Here is a 27622-nt window from a genome sequence, read left to right as displayed (position 1 = left end):
GTTTTCCATAGACTTCGATGTTAAAAAAAAGGATCCATCAGAGATCAGTTATTTAAAAAAAAGGACTAAAAAGTTGTGTCTGCACAACTTTTTTGCCAACGGATTGTTGCTGGATCCGTTTTAATGGATCACTACTGGACATGTGAACATAGCCTTAAATGGCCAGTCCATTCCTCTGTTACTGAGAAATCAGCTTCTGAATTGATATGTAAATGAGGCTGTAGATCTGAAGCCTCTGTCACTCCAGCTCTATTCCCCACCCAGCACCGCCTCCTTCTGCTTGACTGACAGCATTTATGCTGTGTGACTTCAACCAAAGGAGCAGTCAGTCAAGAGTAGGAGGCAGTGCCAGGCCTGGAATAGAGCTGAAGTGACAGAGGCTTCAGATCTACAAATAATTCTTCAGCCTCACTTGCATATCAGTTCAAATGCTAATTTCTTAATAACTGAGGAACTGTAAAGTTATTGCTGGACTTGCATTTGAAAGAGCTACATGCACATATAAAAAGTTTGAGAGGTGAAATCTTGCTGACAGATTCCCTTTAAGTTTTTGATACATAATACATTTGATGATTTTAAGTTTTCAAGTTGTCTTCACGCTCCTCTATAGCTCTCAGTGAAATGTTTTTGTAAGAAGAATGTTGTTAATAGTTAAATTCAACCCAAAATTATATACATTTTTTTATTTACACTTAAACTTACAGCATTTCACCAGGTATTCCACCAATATTATTAGAATCGTGTTTCTTTTGAATTGCTTTTATTGTGTCCATCTCTGTAAATTTGCCAAGGTGGACACACATGCTCAGTCTGGCTTTTCTCTGCTCCACTGGGTATGTAGACGGAGACCTGGGATGGTGAGCCGGCTACTTCGGAAGCTGCAGCATCTTCTCTGAGATACCGAGCAAGGAATAAGATAGCAAGACAGCGTTACTGCAATCACGCTTGCTCACCACCTCCTTTGACCAGCAGAGAAGAAGCTGAGGCTGCAGAAGCAGTTGCCTTACCACAGAAAGAAATCCTTCTACATACCCAGTGGAGCTGAGCAAGCCTGAGCATGTGTGTCCACCTTGGCACCGATGGATACAGTAAAAGCTATTTATTAGAAACGGTAGGGGGTGCTATAAAGTTATTTTTGAAATATCTGGTGATATAAACACTTTTCTTCGAAAGTATAACTACAAAAATGTTTAGAATTATGGACTGGATTTAACCATTTACAATATTTTCAATGCATTTTTTTTCATAAATCAATAGTTCACATGAAAATAATAACATTTGTACTATATCTTATCAGATAAATTAGCTTTGTTCACCTCCTGGACTGATCTTACTCTGTCAATTCATAGGTAAAATATGTAAAATCTCCATTCAGTGAAGAATGATTTTCCCATTAATGAGAAAGGAGATGACAATTGGTCACATTTTAAGGAGAGTGGAGGGGGAGGAGGAGGAGGCAGGATCTAGAAGCAGACATTCTGCTAAAACTTCTCCTGAAACCACAGTTACAGTTCTTCATAGAACTTTATGTGCACCAACTGTCATCTCCTATCGCAGTAATGGGAAAAATTGTATTCACTGAAGGTAGATTTTTACCTGTGAATTGAGAATTAATGCTCAGTCCCAGAGGAGTAAGAAGCAAATTTCTCTAATAAGCTATATTATAAAGTTTATTTTTTCCATGGTTATCATTGATTTCTGAAATAAAAAAAATGTAAACTACAGTTACTCTTTATGTATTTCAGATAGGGCATACCATTCCATTTCCAGTGATTTTTTTTCACATGCAATGTTGTCTCAGTGTAAACTAAAATGAGGTTAGAGGAACAGCAGAAACAAGATGTAGTATGGGTATAGAATGAACTTGGGAATGACACCAAGTAGCTTTTAGGCTGCAATAATTCTGGCATTTATTTCTGAAATATTGGATTGTTTCTTTGTATTATCCTAGATGGTAGACTGCATCAGATGTCTCGCTAGGAGAGTGCTAGGACTCTGCAGTCTCTGTGTACATACCTATATTCTACACAACACATTTTCATTCACTGTAAACCCAGAAGGATTATTATTTACTAGGTTTTTAAATCTTGGAAAGTCCAGGAAGCAGAATCTATTCTATTATTGCACAATTCCTCAAGGAGTAAAGTCACATGAAGGGTGCAGGCTCATGCACACATAAGTTTGCCTTTCCCATTGGTCTGGAGACTTCTTCTTGTTGCTCAACAGTCAGAAAGAAGCATCTCAGTGTTCCCCTTATGTAGGATATCACATTTATAGTTTGGGATGGCACACAAAAAGTCAAAGCAGCAGGGTTAGGTGGAAGAATGGCCTGTCCTGTTGTATCACATATCCCACAATAAGAATACTGGAAGGAGGCATGGTGACATCATCTCCAAGATGTTGACTTGACGCCGATGTGGGCACTGCCCTTTCAAGTCCAGGACATGTGGGTTAGTTTAGGCACAGGTTTGCCAATTCAGCGCATTAAGATGGAAGCATGGTCATCACATCAACAAAAGTCAGCGAGACATCATGCGAACAAACTCTGTACAAAAGAAAAAGAAAAGATGACTGCAGAGTTTAAAATATTTCTTTTGAATAATCATCTGAAAAAGTGTTATACCCATCACACAGCCACGTTTTACACAGTATTTTACAACATATATAACCATAAGCAATCCCAAATTCTCCGTCATTTTTATATTGATTAAGGTTCTCATTGTCAAGAGCCTAAGAACTGTACCACATTTACATAGTTCACATCATTATAACAATAGTACTAACCTTCAAAGTCCACCTGTCCGTCTCCATTTAGATCAACGTCCCGGATGATATCTTCTATATCCCTGTGACCAACCTGTTGTCCCAGGAGCTTTTTCATAGCCTCCCTTAGTTCACTTGTACTGATTTCCCCATCTCCATTGGTGTCAAACTGAATGTAGGTTGAAAAGATCCTCATTAGCTGGATGACTATTTTTTTCAAACAATCAGAAGTGCTAAAAATTCCTGAAAATGACTAAATGTTGTGAGAAATTTCAGAAAATGGACAGGATGGAACAGGTGGGTTTAAGGTCAGAGAATTTTTTACCTCCTTGAAAGCATCTCGAAGCTCTTTCACTCCAATCATATCGGCTGTCTCTGCAAGTAGTTTAGGTCCCATCAACTCCACAAAATCATCAAAATCCACATGACCTCCAACTAAGGGAGAAAAATGTGGAAATTTGACCATGGTGTGATTATTATACACATTTACCGTTTTAGCATTTGATAGTTTTCATTTCTCATAAAGCAGAAAAAGCACAGAACAAAATATAGAATCCATGTAATTTGGGGATAGTGAGGAGGAGACTAATGAAAAGGTAAAAAATAAAATTGCAGATTCTGACAAAATGAAACTAGCTACTATTTAATAGCCATGAAGCTAGGGTGCAAGATGTCTTAAACTGATTCCAGTTAAAACAAGCTGGATAGTAAGTATAGTAGGTGTTGTCATCGTTGGCTCTGATGTCCTCCATATGCATTAATGAATTTCAAGTGGTTGTCCCATCATCTTGTGAGGACCGCACCACTCTCCAGCCTACCGGCTCCCTGCTTACGGGAATGTGAGGAGGAAGCGTGCACTTGGTTGAGTGACAGGATCAGCAGCATCGTCGCACTGCTAGCCCGATGCTGCTATATGAGGCAGCTTAACCTCTGCAAAAGAACATAGTTGCACTGCACCTGGTCGGATCCAGCCAGCTTCAGATCAGCTCTTATAGGTTCTAATGGAAACACTTGGAAGCACAGTGCTCCTTGCTTACTAGACTGACCACCAGTGATAGACTGCCGGTTTGTAATGTACTAGGAAATGAAAACAGGATAAGAACTTGTGTGTCTGTTCATGGAGTCAACCAAAATATGCAATGCACCTGAATTGTGTCCTGGATGTGCTTAATCTCTACCCACAACTTTAAGGAGCAATGATGGAAAATTTCCAGCAGAGAACTGCAAATAGTCCATCAACCCTATTTTCTTTCTCTATTTAAAGGGGTTGTCCACTACTAGGACAGCCCCTTCTTAAACAAAATGTCCGGCCCTGATAAAATTAAAAAATACTATACTCACCTCCCGTGCCGGCTCCATTCCAGCAGCGTCAGCACTCGCGCTTCGGGGGCTGTGATGTGGTGGAATGACATATAATGCCTGATGCCCAGCTGACATCACTGTCTCCGCCTTTGGACAAACGGAACATGAAGAGTAAGCCAGGGCTGCAGCTGATCCCAGACTTCCTCTTCATGTTCAGTTTGTCCGAAGGTGGGGACAGTGACACCAGCTGATTGGGCCGGGCATCACGTGTCATTTCACCGCATCAAAGCCCCGGGAGAGCCGACACCGCTGGAACGGCGCCAGTACAGGAGGGGAGTATAGTTTTTTTATTTTATCGGGGCCAAACATTTAGTTTAAGAAGGGGTTGTCCTATTAGTGGACAGCCCCTTTAAAGCTAGATATAGTTGCAGTAGATCTTTATAGTTGACCTTGTTCCCCTACAAACAAACTTAGCTGCTATTTTGTGAATTTACCTGAAAGAGGTATAATATACGTAGGTTCAGGGGAACAGTTAGAAATTGCTAGAAAAGGAATCAACAGTCCAAAATCGGACATGCTGTATACTTATCTTCCCCAACTATCATCTCTTGGGGGGCCCCTATACACATAAGACTTTCGTCAATTTCGGCGGATTCAGTCGATGTTAGTCTGTGTGTCAGGTCCTTAATTCTACACAAACAGGAACAAAGTTGTATGATTCTGTTTTTCTAAGTTATCTTCCAGCACAGTGATCATTGACTAAAAGTTTTAGAAAAAGTCATGGTTTGGGTCAGATGGAAAGTAGATCCCAAGGTATTTCATTTAAGAGTTTTGCTAGCAGAGGGGAAATAGTTTGGTTTAATATTTTCATTTTCTGAACATTGACCTTAAAATCTCTAACTTTACCATATCTATCGAATCCATTGAAAATGATAAAAAAATGAAATATAATTATCACCTATAAAGAACATAGAGTGGTGACCAATGGAAAATATCTAGAATAAATGTCTAAAATATTACAAATGAGATATTGAATGTCACATGGAAGACTTTCTCCTGCAATACAATATGTAGTATGATAAACATAACTCACGATTCATATTGATTTGCTGAGACAGTTCTATTAGTTCCATCTCTGTTGGCATGTATCCCATAGTTCTCATACAATCCCCAAGATCCTTACAGCTGATGTATCCATCTTTGTCTTTATCAAACTCTTTAAAGGCTTCTCTTAGTTCTGTAGAAAATAAATTAATGTTACATTTCCAAAGATAAGATATTTGAAAAGAAGTTTTCTAGCCAGAAATCTTAAAGGTGAGCAAAATTTATCGATAATACAGCCTTGAAATACAGACAAAAAATTCAGCAGTAAATATCTGTAAGGTTGCTGCTCACAATTGTTCTTACCATATTAGAAAGCTTACAAACATTTTAGAATATGATCGTATCTGTAAATTTAGTGGATTGAAAACACACTATTTTGGATGAAATTATTCCATGGCCAGTTTTAACATTTTTACTGAATATCAGCTCAGTTATAATCGAACTGTTTTATGTTGCAATGGATGTTTATATTAGTATTTCCTGTGATTTTTAGGTAATATGCACAAAATAGCAATAAAATGAAGATAAATTAAATATAAAATTGAAACAGCCTTTTAATTGGTCTGCTATCAATCTGCACTTCTCATTTGAGGACAATAATGGGACATTAATAAGATCAGATCGTTGATTACTGTTCCATTTGCTTGTGTAGACGCAACATGCAGCATAATAGCCCAGTTTATCCCTAAATGTCCAGCTGGATTTAGGTCAAGGCACAGACTGGGCCTATGAAGAATTAATTTTAATTTTTTTTGTTTATCCACTTAAACCTACTTATCCCCGGCTGAGATTAAAGACATATTCTGGGACATACAAAGAAAAGTAGTATTTACAAAACCTACATGACCTTTTTTCATTACTTCTGTCAGTTGCTCTATTCTTGTTTCTAAATAGTAGAATATGTCCTATAGATACAGTGCTGCTCACCATTATTGTCACCCCTTCATTTTTTTCATTGACTGTACAATATCTTCAAAAATAAATGGAAATGTACCAATGTTATATCCTAAGGATTTTTTAATTAGTGGTCCAAAGTAATACAACAATAAAACATTGTTTTTCAACTTCTATGTAACAATTTCAAAGAAGAAGCAGAATAAACAGCATGTACAGCACTAAAGGCACGCCTAATTAATACTTGGTTGCAAACCCTTTGGAATTGATGACAGCCTCCAAACGTATCTTGTAGCCATCTATAAGCTTCTTAAACTTCTCAGATGGAATTTTCTCCCACTCTTCCTTTGCAGTTTGTTCAAGCTCTTGAATGTTTGCAGGAGTCTTTTTCCCAATGGCAGATTTCAGCTCACCCCAAAGACTTTCAATGGGATAGAGGTCAGGACTCATTGCTGGCCATTTTAAAACAGTCTATTTTTTCTTTTTCAACCATTCCTGTGTAGTTTTGGATGTGTGCTTTGGGTCATTGTCTTGCTCGAGGACCCATGATCATAGACTCAAACCAAGTTTTCTTACACTGGGTAGGACCTTTTGCTCTAAAATCTCTTGATAATTCTCTGATTTCATGATTTCTGTGATACAGTCAAGGTCTCCAGTACCAAACGCAGCAAAGCAATTCCACAGAATTATGGATCCTCCACCATGCTTAACTGTTGGTAAAATGTTGTTTTCCTTATAAGCTTCATTGCACCGTCTGTAAACAAACTTGCTTTGCATTACCAAAAAGCTCTATTTTTGTTTCATCTGTCCACAAAACATTTTACCAGAAGGATTGTGGTTTGTCAAGGTACTCTTTGGCAAAGATCAGTCATTTCTTTTTGTGTCTTTTCTTCAGCAATGGTTTCTTCCTTGGCCTTTGTCCGTAAAGCTCTGCTTGGTTTAGTGTGTGGCGTATGATACTTGTTAAAACCATAACCCCAGACTGTTCCAGGTTGGCCTTCAGGTTTTTGGATGTTTGACGTGGTGCTTTTTCCACCGTTCGCACCAACTTCGAAGACATCTCTTGTCAAATTTCCTCTTGGGAGCAGCAGGACGGATGCAGTGAAGTCAAAAGGGATAGAAGCAGGTTGAGGACGGTGTGCACTGGATGTGAGGTACACAAAACTAGAGCCTTGAATCTCAATCCAAAGACACAGATGTGTGTCCTAATCGGCCTTAAATAGGTCTAGGGAGATGATGTCATAGTTCCACGCTGGGCAACTTGCAAAACCCGACGCGGAGCACAACAGAAGGCAGTGGACCCAGGAGAAGGCAGTGGAGACCGGGATACCTGGAACAGGTGTGTAACAAAAAAATAAGAGATCTATGAAAGTGTCTTCAGTACTAGAGAAAGCAATCTTTTAATGGGCGCATCCACCCTATCTTTTTAGCAATTGGTAGGGGTTTCAGCAGCTGGATCCCTACTAGTTAATACTTCAGACATGTCAAAAGTTTTCAGATAGTGCTGATACACTTCAAATGGAACCAGTCACATAAAAATTGCTATTAACCTGCAAATATGGGGTTAGTCTGCAGGTTAATAGCGTTATGAACCTACCCAGCGACTGCACTTAGAGCCCCGCTGCCAGGAGGAAATTAACTTTATTCCTCCCAGCAACATTTGGGTTTCAGTTATGGAGAGGGCTTCGGCGTGGGTTCAGTCACTGCTCTGTGTATACAGAGAGGTGGCTGTAACCGCGCTCCTGGCACTGACTGACAGCAGCTCAGCATTAGGGCCGGCTGTTAAGATGCAACATAAGTGACAAAGGAAGAATGCTTGAGACACAAATGGGTGGAGTATGACAAGTTTAGTAGGAATAATCGAGCATGGTTGGCAGACTTCTACATGTCTCCATAACAAATAAAAAGTTTTCTAAAGGTGTACTTTCATGCAGCATGACTGTAGTGCCTGTTCCAGTACTCCAGGTCCTAGATCCTGCTTGCTTGAGATATAGAGCTAAGCACACTCAGGACCCTAAATTGCTTTGTTTAGCATGTCTGAAATTCTTTTTTAGACTTTGACAGCAACTGCCTTACTATACTTTGTGAGTATTAAAACTTTGCAGCTATACCACCTTATGATATTCACATCTTACAGCTTGAGCCAATACCCACTGAATGTCCTCCAAAAATTGTGCAGCTTTTTATATCAGTCCTAGTTAAAAAAGAAGGAACTTAAATGCAGAACATTGTTACAATATGATATAAAATGTTTGCTGTAATAATGTAATATAAATGATTAATATTTCCTTATAGTATTACTTTTTCTGATCATATTTAGCTTATGGATTAATATTAGGCCATGAGTAAATTAACCCAAAAATGTTTTTATTTGCAAAAAAATAATTGAAGAAACGGTAATATACAACATATACCGTACATTTGCAATTTTTTACATCCATATATTTTATATATTGCACAAACTGTATTTCCTTTATATTGTCAATCTGGTATTCCTACAATTTAACATCAGTATCAGTGTTTATAGGGTTACGTTCATCCAAGTAAGCCAGTTGTCATTTTATTCTTTGTATTCATCTAACATTTTAACACATTACCACTTTACCTTCACACGTCATATTGCTACAGTCTCATGTAGGATATCCAATATTTTAACATAGCATTCTGAACACCTACAAAATTGGGTATTATTTATTAGCATCTACTCTCACAGCGCTGGCAGGGATGGGAGGTCGCAGCATCACATTAAGGTGCATTTGTCGACTCCTGCCATTAGTTCAAACGAAATTATACCTGCTTTATGCTTTGATCTCCTCTACATGAGCCAGAATTAGAGAAGCATCATAAATAATCAATTTATTGCTCTGTAATACACTAAATATAATGGCACAATACCTACAAGTCCAATAACAAGCCTTCCACTATTGCTACACAATGATACACTGGAAATGGTTGTTAGAGTTAAGTTTTAGGCTGTGTTCCCATAATGAGTTTTTGATGCTGTGTATTTTCTCTGAGCAAAAAACGAAACACAGCATCTTACAGTTCCAGCAAAGTGACAGGGATTTATAGGAATCTCATGCCCACTGTGCTTTTATTTTGCTCAGCATAAACTGACCTGCGGTGCGTGTTTCAAATCCGCAACATGTCAATTTCTCTTGCGAGTAAACTGAGTTTTATATGCGGATTAACCCCATAAGATTGCATTAGATGTGGAAATTTCGCAGGTAAAAAAAACTTAATTTTGCTAATAGGTGCAGAAATGCTGCAAAAATCTGTAACATCAAAAATTAACCAAATACTCAATGTAGGAACGTAGCCTAGAATTCACCATGCTGTTTCAACTGCTAGGACACATTCAGACATCCGTAAGAATCGGTCCAAGATCGGACCACAATGCGCCGACTGGCCGCCAGGTCTCCCGATCCGAGCATGACAGCTTCATAGAAATAAATGAGGTTGGGAGACCTGCGGCCAGTCCATGATTGTGGTCCGATTTCATATCGATTTATACGGATGTCTGAATCCGCCTTTATAAAAGCGTTTTCATATTATGTAACAGAAATTGAAAATGATCAGAGGTTTTTCTTTTCCAGTGTTTTTTTGCGCTTCTCCACTCCTTAAAATGTTGGAAAAAATGCTCTCAATACATTCAAAAGAATTGTGCTTTTTTATCTATAGAAAAACTACTTGCTGTTCATATGTTCAGGCTTTGAAGCATCTTTTAAAGGCCTCAAACTGTAAAAATTGTCAAGCGTTTCAAAGTGATCTGACCATTCTTCAGGATTTTTCTACTAGGAAGAATTTGCATACCATAAAATAGAAGTCAATGGGAAGGCTAAACAAATACCCGGAAGACACCTGGGTGTCTTTTGCAAGCATTTCTTATTTGTTTTCGCTGAAAAATTTCACACGGACCATGTTTCCGTGTGAAAAACCCGCAGAAATGTCAGATTTTTGCGCGGCACTCACAAAATCCGTGTGTCATCAGCGTGACATGTACTGGCACCTGGGAATCAGCGGTACAGTTCGCACTGTTCACCGGCGCCGGCTGAAGGCAGCTCTCATCATTGTCGGCTGCTTTTGCTGAGATCAGCGCGAGCAGGAGACAATGCTGAAAGTTGCATTCAGCACCCGCTGTGTAAAATGAAGAATGAAATAAAATAAAAAACAACAATATCCGTCACCTGTCTGAAGTGGAACGAATCCAGTGTCCCACGCCTAAATCCACAAAACTTCTTACGGTGTTGCGCTGAGCTCACTGAGTTCACCGCAGTTCACCAATTTCTCATGGTGAACTGTGGTGAAATCACTGAGGTCACCGCAGTTCATGGGCCCGCTCTTGCTGCAGCGAGTCATTCTCTCCTGCTCTTCAGCATGAGCGGTCGCCTCATGCCTCCATTCATGCATGTCGCACAGATGGATTATGGCGTGGGACACTATGGATTCCACTTCGGACAGGTGAGGGATATTGTTGTTTTTTATTTTAGTTTTTTTTACAGGGGACAATGGCTTCAGATGATTAGGTGTTAGGTGAGTATAACTGTTTTTTATTTTTAATTAAATGTGTTAAACAAGGTGTGGACTTTTATTTCAAATAAAGCATTTTTACAGGCTGTGTGTTTATTTACAAACTTTTACTATGGGGTTGTCTTATAGATGCATCTCCATTAGTAACCCCTGGGCTTCATGTTAGCTGCCAATACAATGCTGACATGAACCCCAACCCTATTACCCCACTTGCCACCGCACCAGGGCAAGTTTGAAGAGCGGAGGCTAAGTGCCAGATTTGGCGCATCTTATTGATACGCCATTTCTTGGGCCACTGAAGGCTGATGTTATTAGCCTCGGAGGGGGGCAGGATCCATGGCCCATTCCCTGGCTATTAATATCAGCCTACAGCTGTCTGTTTAGCCTTTGCTGGGTAGTATTTATAAGAGGACCCTACGTCAATTTTTTTCTGGGGTCTCCCTGTAAACTAGACAGTAAACACTAATCAAACAGCTGTGAGCTGTTATTAATAGCCAGGGAACAGTTTTGGCTAATGGCCCCTTCCCTGGCTAGTAATATAATCCCCCAGTGGGCAGCTTTCCCTCTGCTGGTAAAGAATAATTGGCGGGAGCCCACGCCATTTATTTTATTTCATTCTTCATTTTACACAGCATGTACATAGGGGGTGCTGAATAAAACTCCTAGCATTGTCTCCTGCTCGCGCTGAGATCAGCGCAATCAGGGGACAATGATGAGAGCTGCCTTCAGCAGCTGGCGCCTAGGATCAGCACGTACTGTACTGCTTTTCCCAGGCACCAGTACGTGTCACACGAACATACAGACGGCACACACATGTGTCACACGGACACATGGATGTCACATACATACATATGGATGTCACACGGACACAGATCACGGATCTAACCAGTACTGTTTTTTCCTGTACAGGAATCACCAGGACGCGTGAAGGAGGCCTTAGGCTATGTTCACACATGTTGTGTTTTTTTCTGTTGCAAATCTGCTGCTAACTTTTCTCTGGCAGGAAAACAGCTGCGTAAAAAACGCACGTATTTGCTGCGTATTTGTTGCGTTTTTTGCTGCGTATTTTTGACCACCCATTACTTCCTATGGGTGAAAAATACGCAGCAAAAACGCAAGTGCGTTTTCCGCTGCAGAAACACTGAAAGAAGTGACATGCTCAATTTTCCAAATACGCAAGCAAGGCAGAAAATACGCAGCAAACAAAAAGCAACATGTGTGAACAGAGAATTCTGGTTTCTCATAGACTTTGCTGGTACTACGAGACTCAGCTGAAAATTTGCATAAAAATCTGCTGCAAAATACGCAGCAAAACACAACGTGTGTGAACACAGCCTTAGGCTGTTTTCCTGACAAAGATAAGTTAGCAACATATTTGCAGCAGAAAAAAACACAACGTGTGTGAACATAGCCTTAAGGGTAGCTGGCCAGGAAACTAGTTTGACAAGAAGGTCCCTGGTGGCTTCTAGACAATGTTTTTCTCTGACAAGCCACAGCAACATATATGGCTGGAATTCTGCAGACAGTGTCTAATGCATGCTGCCCATGGAGTGGGCAGCATGTATCAGCTGTCAGGTTCACTTTAAATACCTGTATTTTTGATGCATTTTTCACATTTCATGTTAAAAATGTGATTTATGGATGTGTGATGCAAAGATTACAGCTAACATCTGGACACAGCTTTTTTCCACACTCACTACAACCAGAAACCCTATACTGAAATCGCAGTATTAAGCATTATTATTCATCCTGCACTTATTACACTAAATTACAATATACGCCAGCTCATCTCTCACATCAATTCGTGTCCTATTATCCATCATACTATTTATATATACTTGCATGCATCTCAGTCACAGAAAGCCTCACATTTTCCTCCTGACTTTTTCTTGATTTTACATTCGAAACGTTGCATTTTGCTTACCTTCTATTTCTTCTGGACGTAGTTCTCTGTCCTAAAAGAGAACATATTGAATCAAAGATTAGATCTAAAGAAGGGAGCAGTGAAGTCAGTGAATGAAAAGGATTAAATGGTTGAACTACAATAATCTGGACAATAATTACACAGAAGCCAGTGGGTTAAAGGGAAGGTCCTTGAATGCTCAGCCGTCTGGGTCTGTCCATGCTGCTAGTAGTCATAATATTGTGTTTTCCCCCTTCATCACCAATTAGTAAGCATTTCTTTGAAGATTTGAACCTTATCCTGATCAAATGTTGAATACATTATCTCTTGAACTGCTATCATTGATGAGCTGAGTTTCCTCTATCAGGATTTTATATGTCACCGGATGTTATTTTACAAAGTCAACAAAAAAGATATCAGAGCAGTAAGAAGATTTGCTTGGTTTCAGGGTATTAACATTTTGAAAAGTCTAGTGTTGTAGAGGATAAAATGTGTTCTGCAAAATAGACAATAGGATATATTGTTCAAAGATAAAAGTTGTTTTAATTAATATACATCAGTTTAAGATTGCACAGATGAGATTGGATGTTCCAGGGTATTGCTAATGACCAGTATTTTACTGATTCATGTTAATAATGACATTATCATTCCGTAGAACACTTTGTGCGTTATTTTATAAGGTATTTCCTGAAGGAAGACCTACATAAATGTGATAAATAATACTTAGTTGGTAACAAATGAAATCAAATTCAGAAATTCTAGTGCCATTGACTGGTATACGGTTCATTGGCAAGAATTATGACAAGCATAATAATTCAGAATATAGATAGAAGAAGTAACATCATTTGACATGTGGGTCTGACCTGTTCAACTTTGCACATGTACCAAGCTCTTGCACAATAATGGTCTCTTCTGTCCACTATCAAGCATACGTCCACAGAATAGATGCAGATTACAGCACTTAATCATTTCCGCCAACTTCTCTGTCAGGGACATGATGATCAATGGGTGAAGGGTTACATGATTTATGATAGCATTCCAGTGGGAAGGTGATCCAGTCACACAATAATGGGAAGATGGAAGGGTCAGAACTCACTTACAGGCTGCCGATTCTCAGCGAATCCCTTCCGGAGAAAAATACAGGCTGGGCCCAACAGGTTGTGCATCACTGCGCAGTTCTGAGCCAAAAGCATAAGAGGTCCCTGAGCACCCTCTTCCCCTGTCTGCGCCGGTTTGAGGCCGCTTCTTTCCTCCTGGTGCATCTTACAACATACAGAGTGTTACCAGCAAACTAATGGGTCAACACCAAAACCTAGGTTCTACCTGTTCTTTACTTGTAAATATAGGGGTCTCAAAAATGTAACCTTCTAAATTTTGTATATTTTTAAAGTAATCCTCCCAAAATCCTTCTCTTCTTCCACAGGCTTTGTGGTGGTCTTCTATATCATGCAATCCCTATTACTAGCTTTTAACATTGCCACTTCTCCTTACTATTCTTTGACAGTTTTTCTGGAGGTTATGGCTCAGTGTATGAACAATTCCCAGTCTCTGCTTTCCTTGCCACCTCTTTTCCCTCCCTCCCATGTATCTCCTCTCTATATAAGGAACTGTTTTAGTCTGGTCCTTTCGGTCCTTCCATTCCCACGCCTTTATAAGACATATTTGCTTCGCTTGTCTCTCTGTGTCCTTTGGGAACATAAAACTAGCTTTGAAGGACACATTACCAATATAGGATACTGTCTTCGGTTTATAAATAAAAGGGAACTAAACGTGAGTCATATTTACAGACTCATAAAGAGAGCGATGGGGGCTTTATGGCTCAGCTTAAAGGGTAAAAAAATAAGTAGTGGAAGCAGAACAACTGAGCATCAATGCTTGCTCTCTTTAGGGACATTCCTACATTCCCTTTTGTGTTTTTGTTCAACCCGTAAACCCAATCTTATCGTTTGCTGCAGGTGTTACTCTATTGGGAGACATACCTTCTGCGAGAGGTTACGAAGAGGAGACTTCACACAATTCCCCATAACATACAGTACGAAGCAAAGGACGAGCTTTCCCGAGGGGAGAAAGATTGCGAGGGCAGCAGCCAGCGAGGCATCCCGCACAGTGAGCGCCTCTGAGCCTTGGGGGCAGTCAGCAGAGTCCCACAGATTAGACCCTTTGAGCCGCAGATTGTTTCTCTGATAGAGCCTCTGATTACAGCAGATAAACTGCAGCAGAAACTATTCCCTGATGAGCTCAGAGAATCCAGCTAATTTGGAGCTAGTCCCCCTTCCCCCATGAGCCTTACAGCTTTTCAATGACATGATGTGGGACAGATCAGCTGGAGGCAGACACAGGATTCATGACACTGACGTTGGATGTAAACAGCAGCCAGGAATTTTCCAATTTTGGGATCTATTGGGAAACCTTTGCCTTTTTAATGTTAGCTACACTGCTTCCAAAAGGCGTCAATATCCTCATCCAACCATGAAAAGGTTAACTCTCTTGGATTCCTTATATTTTACTGTGGTTGCCTGTTCAGAGATGCATGATCTCCAGCAGGCACAATGTAGAGCGACATGAGCTGTCAAAGAAAGGACAATGTACTATTGTGCGTTTCGTAAGAGACACAAACTGAGCATGTACCGCTCATTGCAAGGATAACGCATCATATCTGCATCTAGTATGTATCACAGGACCTGCCACAACACAATGACGGCAAACCCAGACATCACAGAACCAGAGAAAATGCCACAGCAGAGAAGATTGCCTACTGGATCCTACATAATTCTATAGGAAAATTATATCTGGAGGATCATCCATGGTTGAAAAGTGTTAACCCTAGAGATCAAGCTGAGAAACAGCATCTCAAACTGCATATGAATGACAGTGCTCGCTTACCAGGACCTGCACAACCCATATATGCGTAATACATGAAAATGGAAAATCCAAGCAATTAGTAATGGATGGTAAAACATCTATTAATTTAATTTACTTCATCTGAACACATGTCATAGAATGAAGATGATTGCATTGTACTGACACAAGTGTGGAGGTACTGCGATTCTATAATGACATTCACAGAAAAGAAATAGGTTTACAGATAATCACTCTACACATTACCCCAGAACACCACTGTCACCTTCCACGGGTTACTAGTGACGATGACGAAAGATGAAGACAGACGGCATTGAGTTGCCAATTATTATTTAAGTCAGACGCATGGCATATCAATAGTATTGAAGGACGAAATATGTTTGCAAAATGTGCAGGGATGTGGCAGGAGTGCTGACTGCTAACCCTGACTTCTTAATTATTTTGATTCTATGTCATAAGTCGAAGTTATGTTTTGTAGCAATCACAATGATCTCCTTGAAGTCCCAGGCCATTATTGTACAGCGTGTGTATGAGGTCAAGCCCTCAACTAGCAGTTGGCTAATTGACATTATTATCATAGTAATTGTAATCTTAAAATCATTAAAAAAAAATTGGTTTGGTTTTATATTTTACACCAATCATTACGTTCCCTCCATCATCATTAGCACTGAGCCAGGCACTTAGGGCTGGATTTTTCCATATATTTTATTCTGTAAATTAGAATCTTCTAATGGACGGTGCTAGAAAAACCTGCTATGAGCGATTTATTGACTAGCAGGTGCAGTTTGGTTATGCCACACGTATGTTTGCGTATTCCATTAGTCATGGCACATGTAAATGGAAGAACTTAAGACCTTAAAGGGATTTTCTCTTTTCATATTTTATTGTATTATTGTATTGAAGAGGTCTAAAATAACAAAGGGAGCTGTTACTCACCCTCCCTAGGTCCAGCGCTGTTTGTCTGCCACTGCTCTGGTGTTTGCTGACCAGCTTCAGTGTTGACATCATATCTACAGCACTCATAACCGTTGCAGCAAATCACTGGCAGAGGCTTTGTCATAGTAGATGACACAGGCCACCAAGCACAGTGAATGGCTACAGTGGTTGTGAATGCTGTAGACTTGACATCACTGCCACAGCTGATCAACAAAGACCAGAGCAGCAGTGCTGGACAGCGGGAAGGTGAGCAACAACTCTTTTTGTTACTTTAAACCGATACAATCTTACAGTGCAATATAATTTTAGAAGAAACAAACCCTTTAAATATAAAGAGTTAATTTCTAAAGAGATCCACACTCCTAGCACTCCTAACTCAGGAGCCACTTGCAAAATCTATAGACGATGTTGTGCCACTGTGAATGTTAAAAGGGAAAAGCTATTAAAGATATGACTGGTTGATATGGATTTTACCCTAGTCATAGTTATATAGGTTGAAAACAGACCAAGGTCCATCAAGTTCAAAATTTCTCCACCAAACTGCGGTCTTAGCTGCAATTATATGTTTTTTTACTCTAGAAGCCAGCCCAACTAATGCAATGACTTCACTATTGCCAACAGTGCAAACCAGTATCTGCCGCTGCCAACGACTGGGGGTTGTCGTATCTGTGGATCTAAGAGCCACACGTGAGTTCTGAGCCACTTTCTGAAATGTGTGGCTCTACTGTAACATCACAGTTGGTCAGTCATGGGTTAAAATGAAGGCGAGTAGATGACTCTCAGTAACTTAGTATAAGTTTAATTTAAAGGGATTGTCCAGTCGTAAACTACAAGTCTGCAGTCACTCTATCTGACTGCAGACTTGTGAATCCACATTATGTGCACTACTCTCTGTGTGGATTCTCTTTTGCTGACACCGGAAACAGCGGTCATGTGACCACAAATATGCGATTTACATATTCCCGGCCACATTCAGACTAGATGGGTGTGGCCTTGCTCAATGCAAGTGTATTAAGCGAGGTCAGAAACAGTCTAGTCGGAATGTGGCCGGAGCATGCATATTGCATACTTACGGTCACATGACCGTCGTTCCCAGCGCCAGTACTGGAGAATCCTCACAGTGCGCTTGTTGTGAGGATTCACAAGTCTGCAGTGATATAGAGTGACTGCAGACTTGTAGTTTAAAACACGACAACCCCTTTAAGTAAAAAACAAACACATTTTAAAGGCAGAGGTAAACCAGCGTTTATCTTATTATTTCTGCATTTCATGTGCATTAGAATATACTTATTTTCTAATGTCTTAGTATGACGCTGTCGCTGTTAGAGAATCAAATTGGTCATGGGAAGAGCAGTGGAGTAGCTTGAAGCTTGTTGGCCCAATGCAAAATCTCCAACCGGCCGCCAATCTCACAGGTCAAATTGTATTGATCTCATATGGACCACAGGGCCCCCTAGACTATAGAGCCAAAGCGTGACGGCAACCCCTGCACACACTATAGTTACTCTCCCGGGATAGATCATCCATTTAACTGAGATCTCCCTGATCATACAGACTATTGTACGGCCTTATGTCCTTCACTTATTCTTTTGTCCTGAATTTAGTTCTTTATTGAGCGCAGTAAAGACGAAAAAGACAAGATCTGATGACAAGTGCATATATGCATTCTGTATGTTTTAAAGAATAATTTATTTTAGACCCTAGCATAAAATACAGAGATTGCACTACAATACTACGCAGATTTGAAAATGGCTCCTGTGCTATTCCATAATACGACAGCAGAGGGCATACCTAGGACACGTCACATACTTCAGATCAGTCTTAGGGGTGACACTATAAAGCCCTCCTGAGCCGACAGATGAAAATGTGCCGAGACTGAATGTACACTAAAAAAAATGAGGACACTTAGGATTTCTCTGGAGATGAGACATCAAAGTACATTTGATATATCACTTAGACATTGCTCGACAGCTCCTACACATTCAAACCAAAGTCACCTGTAATCTCTCTACAGGGCACAGAATAAATTAACGCCATGATGAGACCCGCGTCTGCCAGGTGGAGTGTAACAGAATAAGCAACTAGAATCTCGGGAACAGAATCATCTCGAATTCCAAGTGCGGGATAGGACGGTTCTGGTCTCTGTCATCTCGGCTGCCACTATTGGAAGGCTTTGAACACATCTGTTTTATGCACGCTGCAAACATTATTACACTGACTTCTGGGCTTAGAACTGTTCAATAAATGCAGTACTTTATTACAGCCAGAGTACAGAGTTATTGCATAGTGACGGCTGGGAATAGCAGGGTCTTCAGAGATGTGCTCTGTGCAAGGCTTAGATTACTACCGAATGATGACAATGGAAATTTCAAGCTTTTAACCTTGTATAGGCTAAACACATAAGTCTTCAAAATGTGTCTGTTACGAATTTAGATTTGCCTCTATCAACGATAACCTTTTCAAATTTTCTAAGAAATGGGATATCTGGTCAAATAAATTTCCCCGTCCTGCCTATAATACTGGTAGTTTTTAATATGTCTTACAGACTGTTCATTCATTTTGTTTGTTTTATTGCTAACATGATAATGTGCGTTGAAATTGTTTTGTGTTTTGTTAGATTGCTTTATTAGTCCTTTACTGATTATATTATTATTTGACGAATCAATCTCTTCTACCCCCTGTTATCCTAACCTTGTTGTTTCCCTTTCCCGCCCCTCCCTTTGGTCTTTCCCCTTTTCCCGTGTTCCAGTCATCCCTGATTTTCCCTTTGTATTTAGAATTATGCTACTGTCAATTACTTGTCAATATGTTGTTATTGAAAAAAATAAAAAATACGGTAAAACAAAATGTGTCTGCAAAATGACTCCTTAAAGGCAGAGAGGCAGTGGATCTTACATCATAAGCGCACTTATTGATCGGACGCACAATGGTAAATGAGGAGAACAATATTACAGGATTTTCGGGTGGTTGCAGGCACGCGACTCAACCTTTCTTTCGTTAATCCACTAAGGTTGTAATCAGACGGCCGTATAAATCGGACTGAGTTCGGAACGCAGGGCACGGACTGACCAGCGGCTCTTCCGACCCGAGCGTAGCAGCATCATATGTTTCTATGCAGCTGTCACACTCGGGTCAGGAGAGCCGCCGGCCAGTCCGTGCCCTGCGTTCCGAACTCAGTCCGATTTATATGGCCGTCTGACTGCAAACTTAGGGGCAATCCGTTATCAGAAAATGACCTATTCTTTAAATCAGCTTTTTGTATTAAATGTATTACATACACATTCCCTTTAAGCATAGTCAAACATGTCATTTTACTTTATCTGGGCTATGAGTGCAGATCTTAGTCCTACATATGAAATAATGATGTGAGAAACAAGGATCTGTTGGGAGATTACCAAAACTATACATTGTGGAAATAATTGGACAACATTTCAAACAGTTTTATGCCAAATTTCTGCCTAATGAATCTGCCCCTTTATCCCCAAAATTTGTTCATTACAAGATCCAAAAAAAAGACATGAGCACAGAGCAATGTTAGAAACCATACTTCTTCCTTTCTTGAGGAATAGCAGGCATTTTTCTCCCTTTCTAGTGTTGGAGAAGAGCACATCTGTGCTATTACTTATTCCTTCATCTTTCAAGTGAGAAGACAATTTTCTGAAATTCACTTTTAAAATATACTCACCAAATTGGAAACACTTTCTAAGACTTAAAGAGTAACCGTTATTTTTTTTTCTTAAATCAATAGTACACGTGAAAATAAGAAACATAATATATCTTATTACAGAAATTCGCTTCTTTCTCTCCCTGGACTTTCAGTCTCACAATTCTCAATTCACAGGTAATACCTGTCTTCAGTAAACACAGATTTTCCCATTACGGAGCTAGAAGATGACAGTTGGTGCTTATAAAGTTCCAAGGAGAATTGTAACTAGGGTTTTTGGAGAACTTCTAGTAGCATGTCTGTGTCTACCTCTAGCTCCTCCCTCTTCCCCTCTCCATAGAATTTTAAAAGCACCAACTATCATCTATCTCAGTAATGGGAAAATCATTCTTTACTGAATACAAAAATTACAGATTTTTCCCATTAATTAAGAGTGAAAGATCATTTCTGTAGGAGAAAAATTGCTAATTTCGTTGATAAAATATATTACAAAGTTGCTTATTTTCATGTGTACTATTGATTTATGAAATAAAAACAACAATTACTCATTAAGACTGAGAATTCACTATCTATAGACTATTTATTTGTAATTAATTTATTGTAGATTACAATTAAAGTGATGCTCCACTACTTATATATTAATGACTTTTCCTTGGCATACATGATCAATATCATATCGGTGCTGGTCCGATTCCGGGCACCCTGACTGATCAGCTGTTTTTAGTACTGGCAAGAGCCAAATGTTAGCTATTGTGAAGCTGAACAGCACAGCTCCATCAACTGTGTAGTAGCCGCTGCCGGGTACTGCAGATCTACTCCTATTCATGCAGATAGGGGCAGTTAATGAAGCTGTGCTGTTCAGCTCCACAACAGCTCACATCCAGCCCACACTAGCACTGAGAACAGCTGATTGGTGGGGGTGGAGTGACCTCCACTGATCTGATCCTGACGAGTAACCCTCTAATGGTCTGGTCTACAAACCTGAGAATGGCTTCTACACAGTGTATATATCTGTGGTGTTCCAGCTCCATACACTGGGTACGTCTGATGGCTACTGGATCTGGTAACAGCAGATTAGTGGCAGTGTTGGTTATTGGACCCCCACGGATTTTATATTGATCATCTATCCTAAGGAGTCTTAGTTCTGGACAACCACCTTAATTTCTTACATAATCTATATATTTTTTATATTGAATTTTACATAAACAAGAAAGAACAATAAGTGAGCCATGTAAGAACACAACAACAAACATACTCAGTCCAATAGTAGATTCATATGCACCATTGAAGAAACTTGTGCTGAGCTCGGCGGGGCGTCCCACCCGGACCAAAGACAACAACAAACATATGGCAGCAACCAGAATCTCTGAATCAGTGGACATAAAGAGCACAGAAAAAACTGTTCATTGTCTAGATATGAATGAGTAGTTATCCCTATAATAGAAGGTCAGGTATCTGCAGAGAAGCCCCTAAAACTCTTCCAGTGTTGCAAAAACCAGAGAAAAGTTTGTTTTGAATGAGATTCCCAGTGTGAGATCTCTCTAAGGCCACGTTCACATGTTCTGGTTTTAGCTTACAAATCCTGATGTAAAATACTGATCAAATACTGGAGTGGGTGAAAAATGCAGAAGTGGTGACGTGTTTCCATTATACTTTTCCTCTGATTGTTCCTCACCTGATTTACAAATACTAAGTTAAAAAACTCACCAAATACTCAATGTGTGCACATGGCCTAAAACTGTAGATGTTGACTTGCTTTGTTTAAAGGAGCTGTCTGGTAACAACATATTGATATATGATCAATGTTAAAAAAAAAGTAAGGGTCTGACCCCTGGCACCCCCACTAATCTGACGTTATAATCTTTGGCGATGAAGAGAATAGGAGCTGTTCTGTAGTACCCAGCAGCGGCTGCTACATATTGAATGGAGTTGAGTGAAGGTTCAATGTATTTTCATCTGGTTGCTGCCACAACAAATAAAAGCAGATTGGTGGGGGTGTCGGGTGTCCACCGATCTGATAGGGATGACATCAGTGGTCATTAATATCTTGTGACTGGACATTACCTTTAACTAATGCATGGAAGAACACTTCCCAAAGTTAGATGACAGTCTGAGACCAATATGTCAAATGTCGCAAGTCAATGAAAAATTTGTTTAAATTGCAATATATTATGCATGTTAATTGGTACACTTACCAATGTTAGAAAAGAGCAGGCGACCAATGTGTGCAATCTTGCATGTCAATGTAGGATTTTACTCAAATTGTGATTTTTGTGCATATATTGCAACATAAATTCGATTACTTTTTTTAAGTTCTAGAATTTTTTTGCTACTTTTATGTAGAAATGCAATCATAAATATGTTGTAACACAAGATTACCTGCACCCCCTTTCTTGTTATTTTTACGTTTTGATGACGGGATAAAAAAATATAGCAATAAAGAGCATGAAACATTGATAAATCCAACTTGGGCTTTTAAAACAACGAAATAATGGAATTTGCTTCAAAATTTTGACGCAAATGCAATAATAAATGTACTCTAATGTGTAATGAACTTTTACTCCATAAATTTATAAAAATAATGATATTATTGAGAACACACTGTGAAAGAGGCAGTTCAGCAATGTAAAGGTATTACTGGACTTGTTTTTGAAAGGTCTACATGTACATATAAATAGTTTTAGGGGATGAAATACTGCTCACAAATTCCCTTTAAACTTACATCCTATGAAATATTTGTTCAGGTAACATGTCTATAGCTAAAGGCAGCAGGCTTGGTTGAAACTGCTTACTTTGTAGATCTGTCAGTTATACACAATACACTGGAACAGCAGCTATGGGAAGAAAATGAAGTTATATTCTCCCTGCATCAGCTCGCTTCCAGTAATTAGAGTGGTGCAGGGAGTGATAACAGTCACTTCTCATGGTTAGCGCGGCTGTAATCACTCCCAGGCACTTTGATTGACAACCTGCTCCGCAGTCTGTAGTGCAGAACAGTCTGTCTATTAAAGTTTCGGGAAGTGATTACAGCTGCGCTCACTGTGTCGTGAGCAGTGACTGTTACCGCCTCCCTGCACCACCATGATGTATAAAGCGAGCGGCTGCAGGGAGAATAAAAGTTCACTTTCTACCTGTAGCCACTGTTTTAGTAAGCAGCAAGAATTAACCCTATATCTGCAGGTAAATAGCATTTCTGAACATGACAGGTTCCCTTAAACAATGTGTAGAAGTTTGGTAGCTTTATAAACAGCTAAGACACAAATCTGACAAAGATATTTTTATAGGAATCTTAGTTTAAAATAGTCCAAATTCCCACCCTGAGATGGAGACACCTGGTCCTTGTCTCCCAACTCTTTTACATTCTCCCAAATATAACTGAGAGATCTACAAAATAATCCTTTTCAATAAACCAATAAACCTGTAACTTCAGTAAGAAAATATATCCAACCTGTTTATATCATTTTCTGCCACCAAACATCATGTCATCACAGAGTTTAATAACAAATTGTAGGTATTCACTCATCTCAGACCTTTTATCTTCAGAAACCAAGATAAAAGCTAAATTAAAATCGCTTACAAGAATACCATTGATTTGATGACATAAACGTACTCCATGTTATTCATAAGTTAACAATTAGTAACAGAATGTATGTAGTAATTCATGGGATGATGCGGAAAGACAAATGTTTGTACAGACAGAGGACTAGACACATAATGTAAAGAATCATTTAATTTATAAACCAAGTAATATGGCTGCCATGCCATTAAAATTCTGACTAGAGATGTCACTCAGCTTTCCAAGGTTCCTGTACGGAATATTTGCCTAATTGCAGCGTCTATTTGTTCCAGTGAATGCGATAATTAAATTCAGTCACCTGACAGAGGATAAAAAATTGTCCCATTGGATTGGTGTATGTCTGTATACGTTTTCTCTACTATAGGATATAGCGCACCCTGCGGCAATCAGTAAAGAATATATGGGAGCCTAAACACGATGGATGTCGTTGACATCGGAGGGATACATCAGGAAGTCCTTCTAACGTAAACCTTGGATGGACTACAGACAGTGTAAAAGGTTTAATACGTATGCCCTCTTCTATATGGCTGAGACAGTAGGCAGGTTTGCCATTCAGGAGTCTGTGAAAGCTGGGTGAAAATCCCTGTAAGGGCTTGTTCATAGCCACATTGTTTTTGCCATGGATAAAAAAACAGCATTCTACCGCACCAGCAAAGTGAATGAGATCTCTGAAATCTCATGCACATGATGCTTATTTTTTCTTTGCAGATTTGAATCAACAAAGCGTTGGTTCAGATCTGCAACATGTCAATTGTTTCAGCTTTTTTGCCCATTCAAATGAATGCAAAAAAATACAAATAAAGACGCATTAAAAAGGCATGCAAAAACCCGTCAAAAACACATGTATTTTACGCAGCTTTTTCCTGCCAACTCTGCTGCAAATGCTCAACGTGTGCACATGTCTATGAGTTGTAAGTGTAGTCATAGTGGATTCTCAAAAACACAGTAAAATACGGTATGAGAAAGCTCAATCGAATGCTGAGCTCAAAGATATATTCACCACTGTAATTGTAACAGTAAATCCGTCTATTGTTTGACTATAGGATAAATGTTATTGAGGATTTAATACAATGTGCAGATCAATAACAACCCCAGCACATTGCAAACCAATCGATCTGTGACTTTGATACGTCCTTCTGACCTTTTTATTCTTGCTGTTGTGCATCAAGGTTAGTTTTCTGCCAAAAGGACATTCTAGCTTGGGATGATGGGAAGTTGTGGGCAGGATTAGGCCTCTCTTCTGGATAATATTTAGAAAATATTGATATAATGGCCAAAGTAAACTTCCATTTTGCATATATGACATTGCTACAATCCATACCATGAAGAAAGTTTTCATAGTTTATGAAATGGCTGGGAGCTGCAATCTTCATATAAATATATTGTGGTGTCATTCACTAATGGGCAGATACAATATTATGCCATCTGCAATTACGCCTTGAAAAGTTATTGATGCAGAGCAGTGATCTTCGAATGGTGACTGTACACCCTCAGCCAACAACAGACCCCCGCCTGCTCCGACAGCCAGCGGGCAACTGAAACGGCTAGTCCAAACATTATTTGGGGGGTGAATACATTAATATATATGACACCAGTGTTACCTATCTTAGTAGAATTATACATGAATTAACAATGCATTATTAGAATTAGATCAATTAATTAATTTATTGGATATATATAGACTTACGGATTTAGGCTCAACTGCTATGTACCATATAAAAGGGTCAAATAATGCAGCTCTATCAGTGCAGTTGAGTTGTCCTATGTCTTACAAGATAACATCAATTAAGACAATGTCACCATATCACAGTTTAGTCAATTAATATTCATAAGATTATGGCCAATATACAGGGTGGCCCAAAAGTAGGTATAGGAATGCGGCAACATTGGTGGAAGACATTTCGAGCACTTACGAGACGAAATATTGTTAAATTAATGTAAATGTAATAAGCAATGTAAAAAAATGCAAATAAACTTGTTTCTGTTGTGTCTTGGTTTGTATGTCTTACCATATATATATGCATATTATACACATACACAATAAAAACCATAACAGGGATATTCTAATATCTCCAGGATCTATGGATCTAACCACTGCCAGCCTATGCTTAGACAGATTTTCCCATGTGGTTGTGGTTCCAGACTTGCTAAGAACTCAAAGATTACTCATGTTGAGACCTGAACTACACTTATTAAACAAGAAGTGAAAAAGGTCACATTGTCCATTGTGTTGTGACGTGAAGGTATTGAGGACAAGGGAACTTTATAAATATTATCTGGCAATAATAGAAGAATAAATATATAGAGGATTCTCACCTGACCAAACACAGAGCTAAGGATGGGATGCAACTCCACAAACAGGGGCTCTGTGTCCGGCTCTGGGTCACTGTCGCTACTCTTAGCTGGAGGAAGGTCATTGGCTTTGGAGGGTTGAGCGGAGGTGCCTTCAGATCCTTTTCCATAGTCCTTCTTCTTTGCTCTCTGTTCTTGGCTACCGTCTTGCTGATCTCTTGGAATAGGAGAGATCTGTTTGGGGCTGGGTGTATGCTCCCTTGGACTGGGTGGATAGTCCCTGGGACTTGGTTGATGATGCCTGGGGATTTGGTTATGGTGCTTAGGACTAGGGGATTGCTGCTTGGGACTTGGAGAGTGCCTGTGGTTATATGGAGACATGTGCTGATACAAATGATGGGTGCTTTGGATCTGACTGACATGCGGTTGATGAGTGGGGGTGTGCTGATGATGACTTTGATAATTTGGGTGGTGCTGGATGTGACTGTGGTGGTCAGGAGGTGGACTGCTAGAGTGGTACTTGCGGGACTGGTACTGGGGGTAAACGGAAGGATAGCGATGGTGATTAGCATGGTACTGTTGATAATGTGGGCTACCGGGCTGCGTGTTCCTCCATCCTCCCTCCTGTTGAGGAAGTCTTCTCATTATTGGGGGGCTCTCAGTTGCCCGTGGGGATTGGCGCCTTCTTCCGCCAGCAAGTCCACTATCCCGGGGGTGACATAGAGGCCTCCTAAAGCTTGGATCGGGCTCATGGGGCAGCTGGTATCTTGGATGAGGTCTCCTGTTCTCCCCAGCACTGATCACGGAGCCGCTGGACTCGTTCATGTCGTTGGACGGGGATCGATATCTGCCATAGGATCCTCAGTGTATAGAGAGCCGAGCTAGAGACATGTTACAGCGAGCACGTCTGTTCAGCACCACAGTGCCAGTGACAGCTCCTGCACACAGCTTGAATGGGAGGGAGGAGAGAGCTGGAGTGGAAAGGGAGGAGCGGAGCTGAGTGGAAAGGTGGTAGACACAGGGGAGAGAGCTGGAGGGAGAGGCTGAAGCCACAGACTAGGAGAGAAGATGGATTTCACTTCTGCTTTCCTCCACCATTACCACTAATACTACGGTATATCACATTCTTATGGGAAATGCAGTTATTGATCTCAATAAGCTGGCACTTTGGCCTGCAAAAGGGCTGAATTAAGAGTTTTTAATAAGATTGCTAATACTAGTTCAGAAGCATGCTTATCCTCTGGAAGCATCTGCAGAATCTCCTATATGCGCATTTGTGATTGATAGCTGTAGCTCTTTTTAGAAGCCCTTGTTGCAATGTGTCAATTTAGTTTCATTGTCAGCAATGTGACATTTTTACCAACTCTTGATCCATTGTATTTGGTACAGGACACTTACAGTGGGTACGGAAAGTATTCAGACGCCTTTACATTTTTCACTCTTTGTTTCATTGAAGCCATTTGGTAAATTCTAAAAAGTTCAATTTTTTCGCATTAAAGTACACTCTGCACCCCATCTTGACTGAAAAAAAACAAATGTAGAAATTTTTGCAAATTTATTAAAAAAGAAAAACTGACATATCACATGGTCATAAGTATTCAGACCCTTTGCTCAGTATTGAGTAGAAGCACCATTTTGAGCTAGTACAGCCATGAGTCTGTTTGGGAATGATGCAACAAGTTTTTCATACCTGGATTTGGGGATCCTCTGCCATTCTTCCTTGCAGATCTTCTCCAGTTCTGTCAGGTTGGATGGTGAACATTGGTGGACAGCCATTTTCAGGTCTCTCCAGAGATGC

General features: G+C 39.9%; 1 protein-coding gene across 4 annotated transcripts; it reads right to left on the bottom strand.

The window, feature by feature from the left end:
• CABP1 (calcium binding protein 1) lies at nucleotides 1–26810 on the bottom strand. 4 transcript variants are annotated; one of them, XM_073673527.1, is made up of 7 exons: nucleotides 14476–14765; nucleotides 13597–13758; nucleotides 12518–12548; nucleotides 5159–5302; nucleotides 3089–3198; nucleotides 2785–2932; nucleotides 1–2545 (listed from the first exon to the last, which is right to left on the bottom strand). In XM_073673527.1, the coding sequence occupies exons 1-7, from the start codon at nucleotides 14518–14520 to the stop codon at nucleotides 2520–2522; spliced, it is 666 nt and encodes a 221-aa protein (XP_073529628.1). In that variant the 5' UTR covers nucleotides 14521–14765; the 3' UTR covers nucleotides 1–2519. The 4 variants fall into 4 exon arrangements, with proteins under 4 accessions (XP_073529628.1, XP_073529625.1, XP_073529633.1 ...); XM_073673524.1 differs by lacking the exons at nucleotides 13597–13758; nucleotides 14476–14765 and adding an exon at nucleotides 25849–26810; XM_073673532.1 differs by lacking the exon at nucleotides 13597–13758 and having other exon boundaries at nucleotides 14476–14762.
• Between the last annotated feature and the right edge of the window lie 812 nt (nucleotides 26811–27622).

The sequence above is a fragment of the Phyllobates terribilis genome, unplaced genomic scaffold (genome assembly GCF_046119375.1).
Source record: "Phyllobates terribilis strain yellow unplaced genomic scaffold, ASM4611937v1 Scaffold_1__5_contigs__length_1240528914, whole genome shotgun sequence".
In the NCBI taxonomy this organism is placed as follows: domain Eukaryota; kingdom Metazoa; phylum Chordata; class Amphibia; order Anura; family Dendrobatidae; genus Phyllobates; species Phyllobates terribilis.
Note: the sequence above shows the minus strand (reverse complement) of the source record. Positions and strands in the feature narration are given on the sequence as shown.

Bases quoted from the DNA above. Each gene is read 5' to 3' on its own strand.
- CABP1 (XM_073673524.1), bottom strand. From the start codon at position 26,649: ATGAACGAGTCCAGCGGCTCCGTGATCAGTGCTGGGGAGAACAGGAGA. The intron at 2,933-3,088 runs GTAAAAAATTCT...ACCTACATTCAG, and splicing joins TTCGAGATGCTTTCAAGGAG to TTTGACACCAATGGAGATGG. The intron at 2,546-2,784 runs GTTAGTACTATT...TCTTTTGTACAG, and splicing joins CGGACAGGTGGACTTTGAAG to AGTTTGTTCGCATGATGTCT.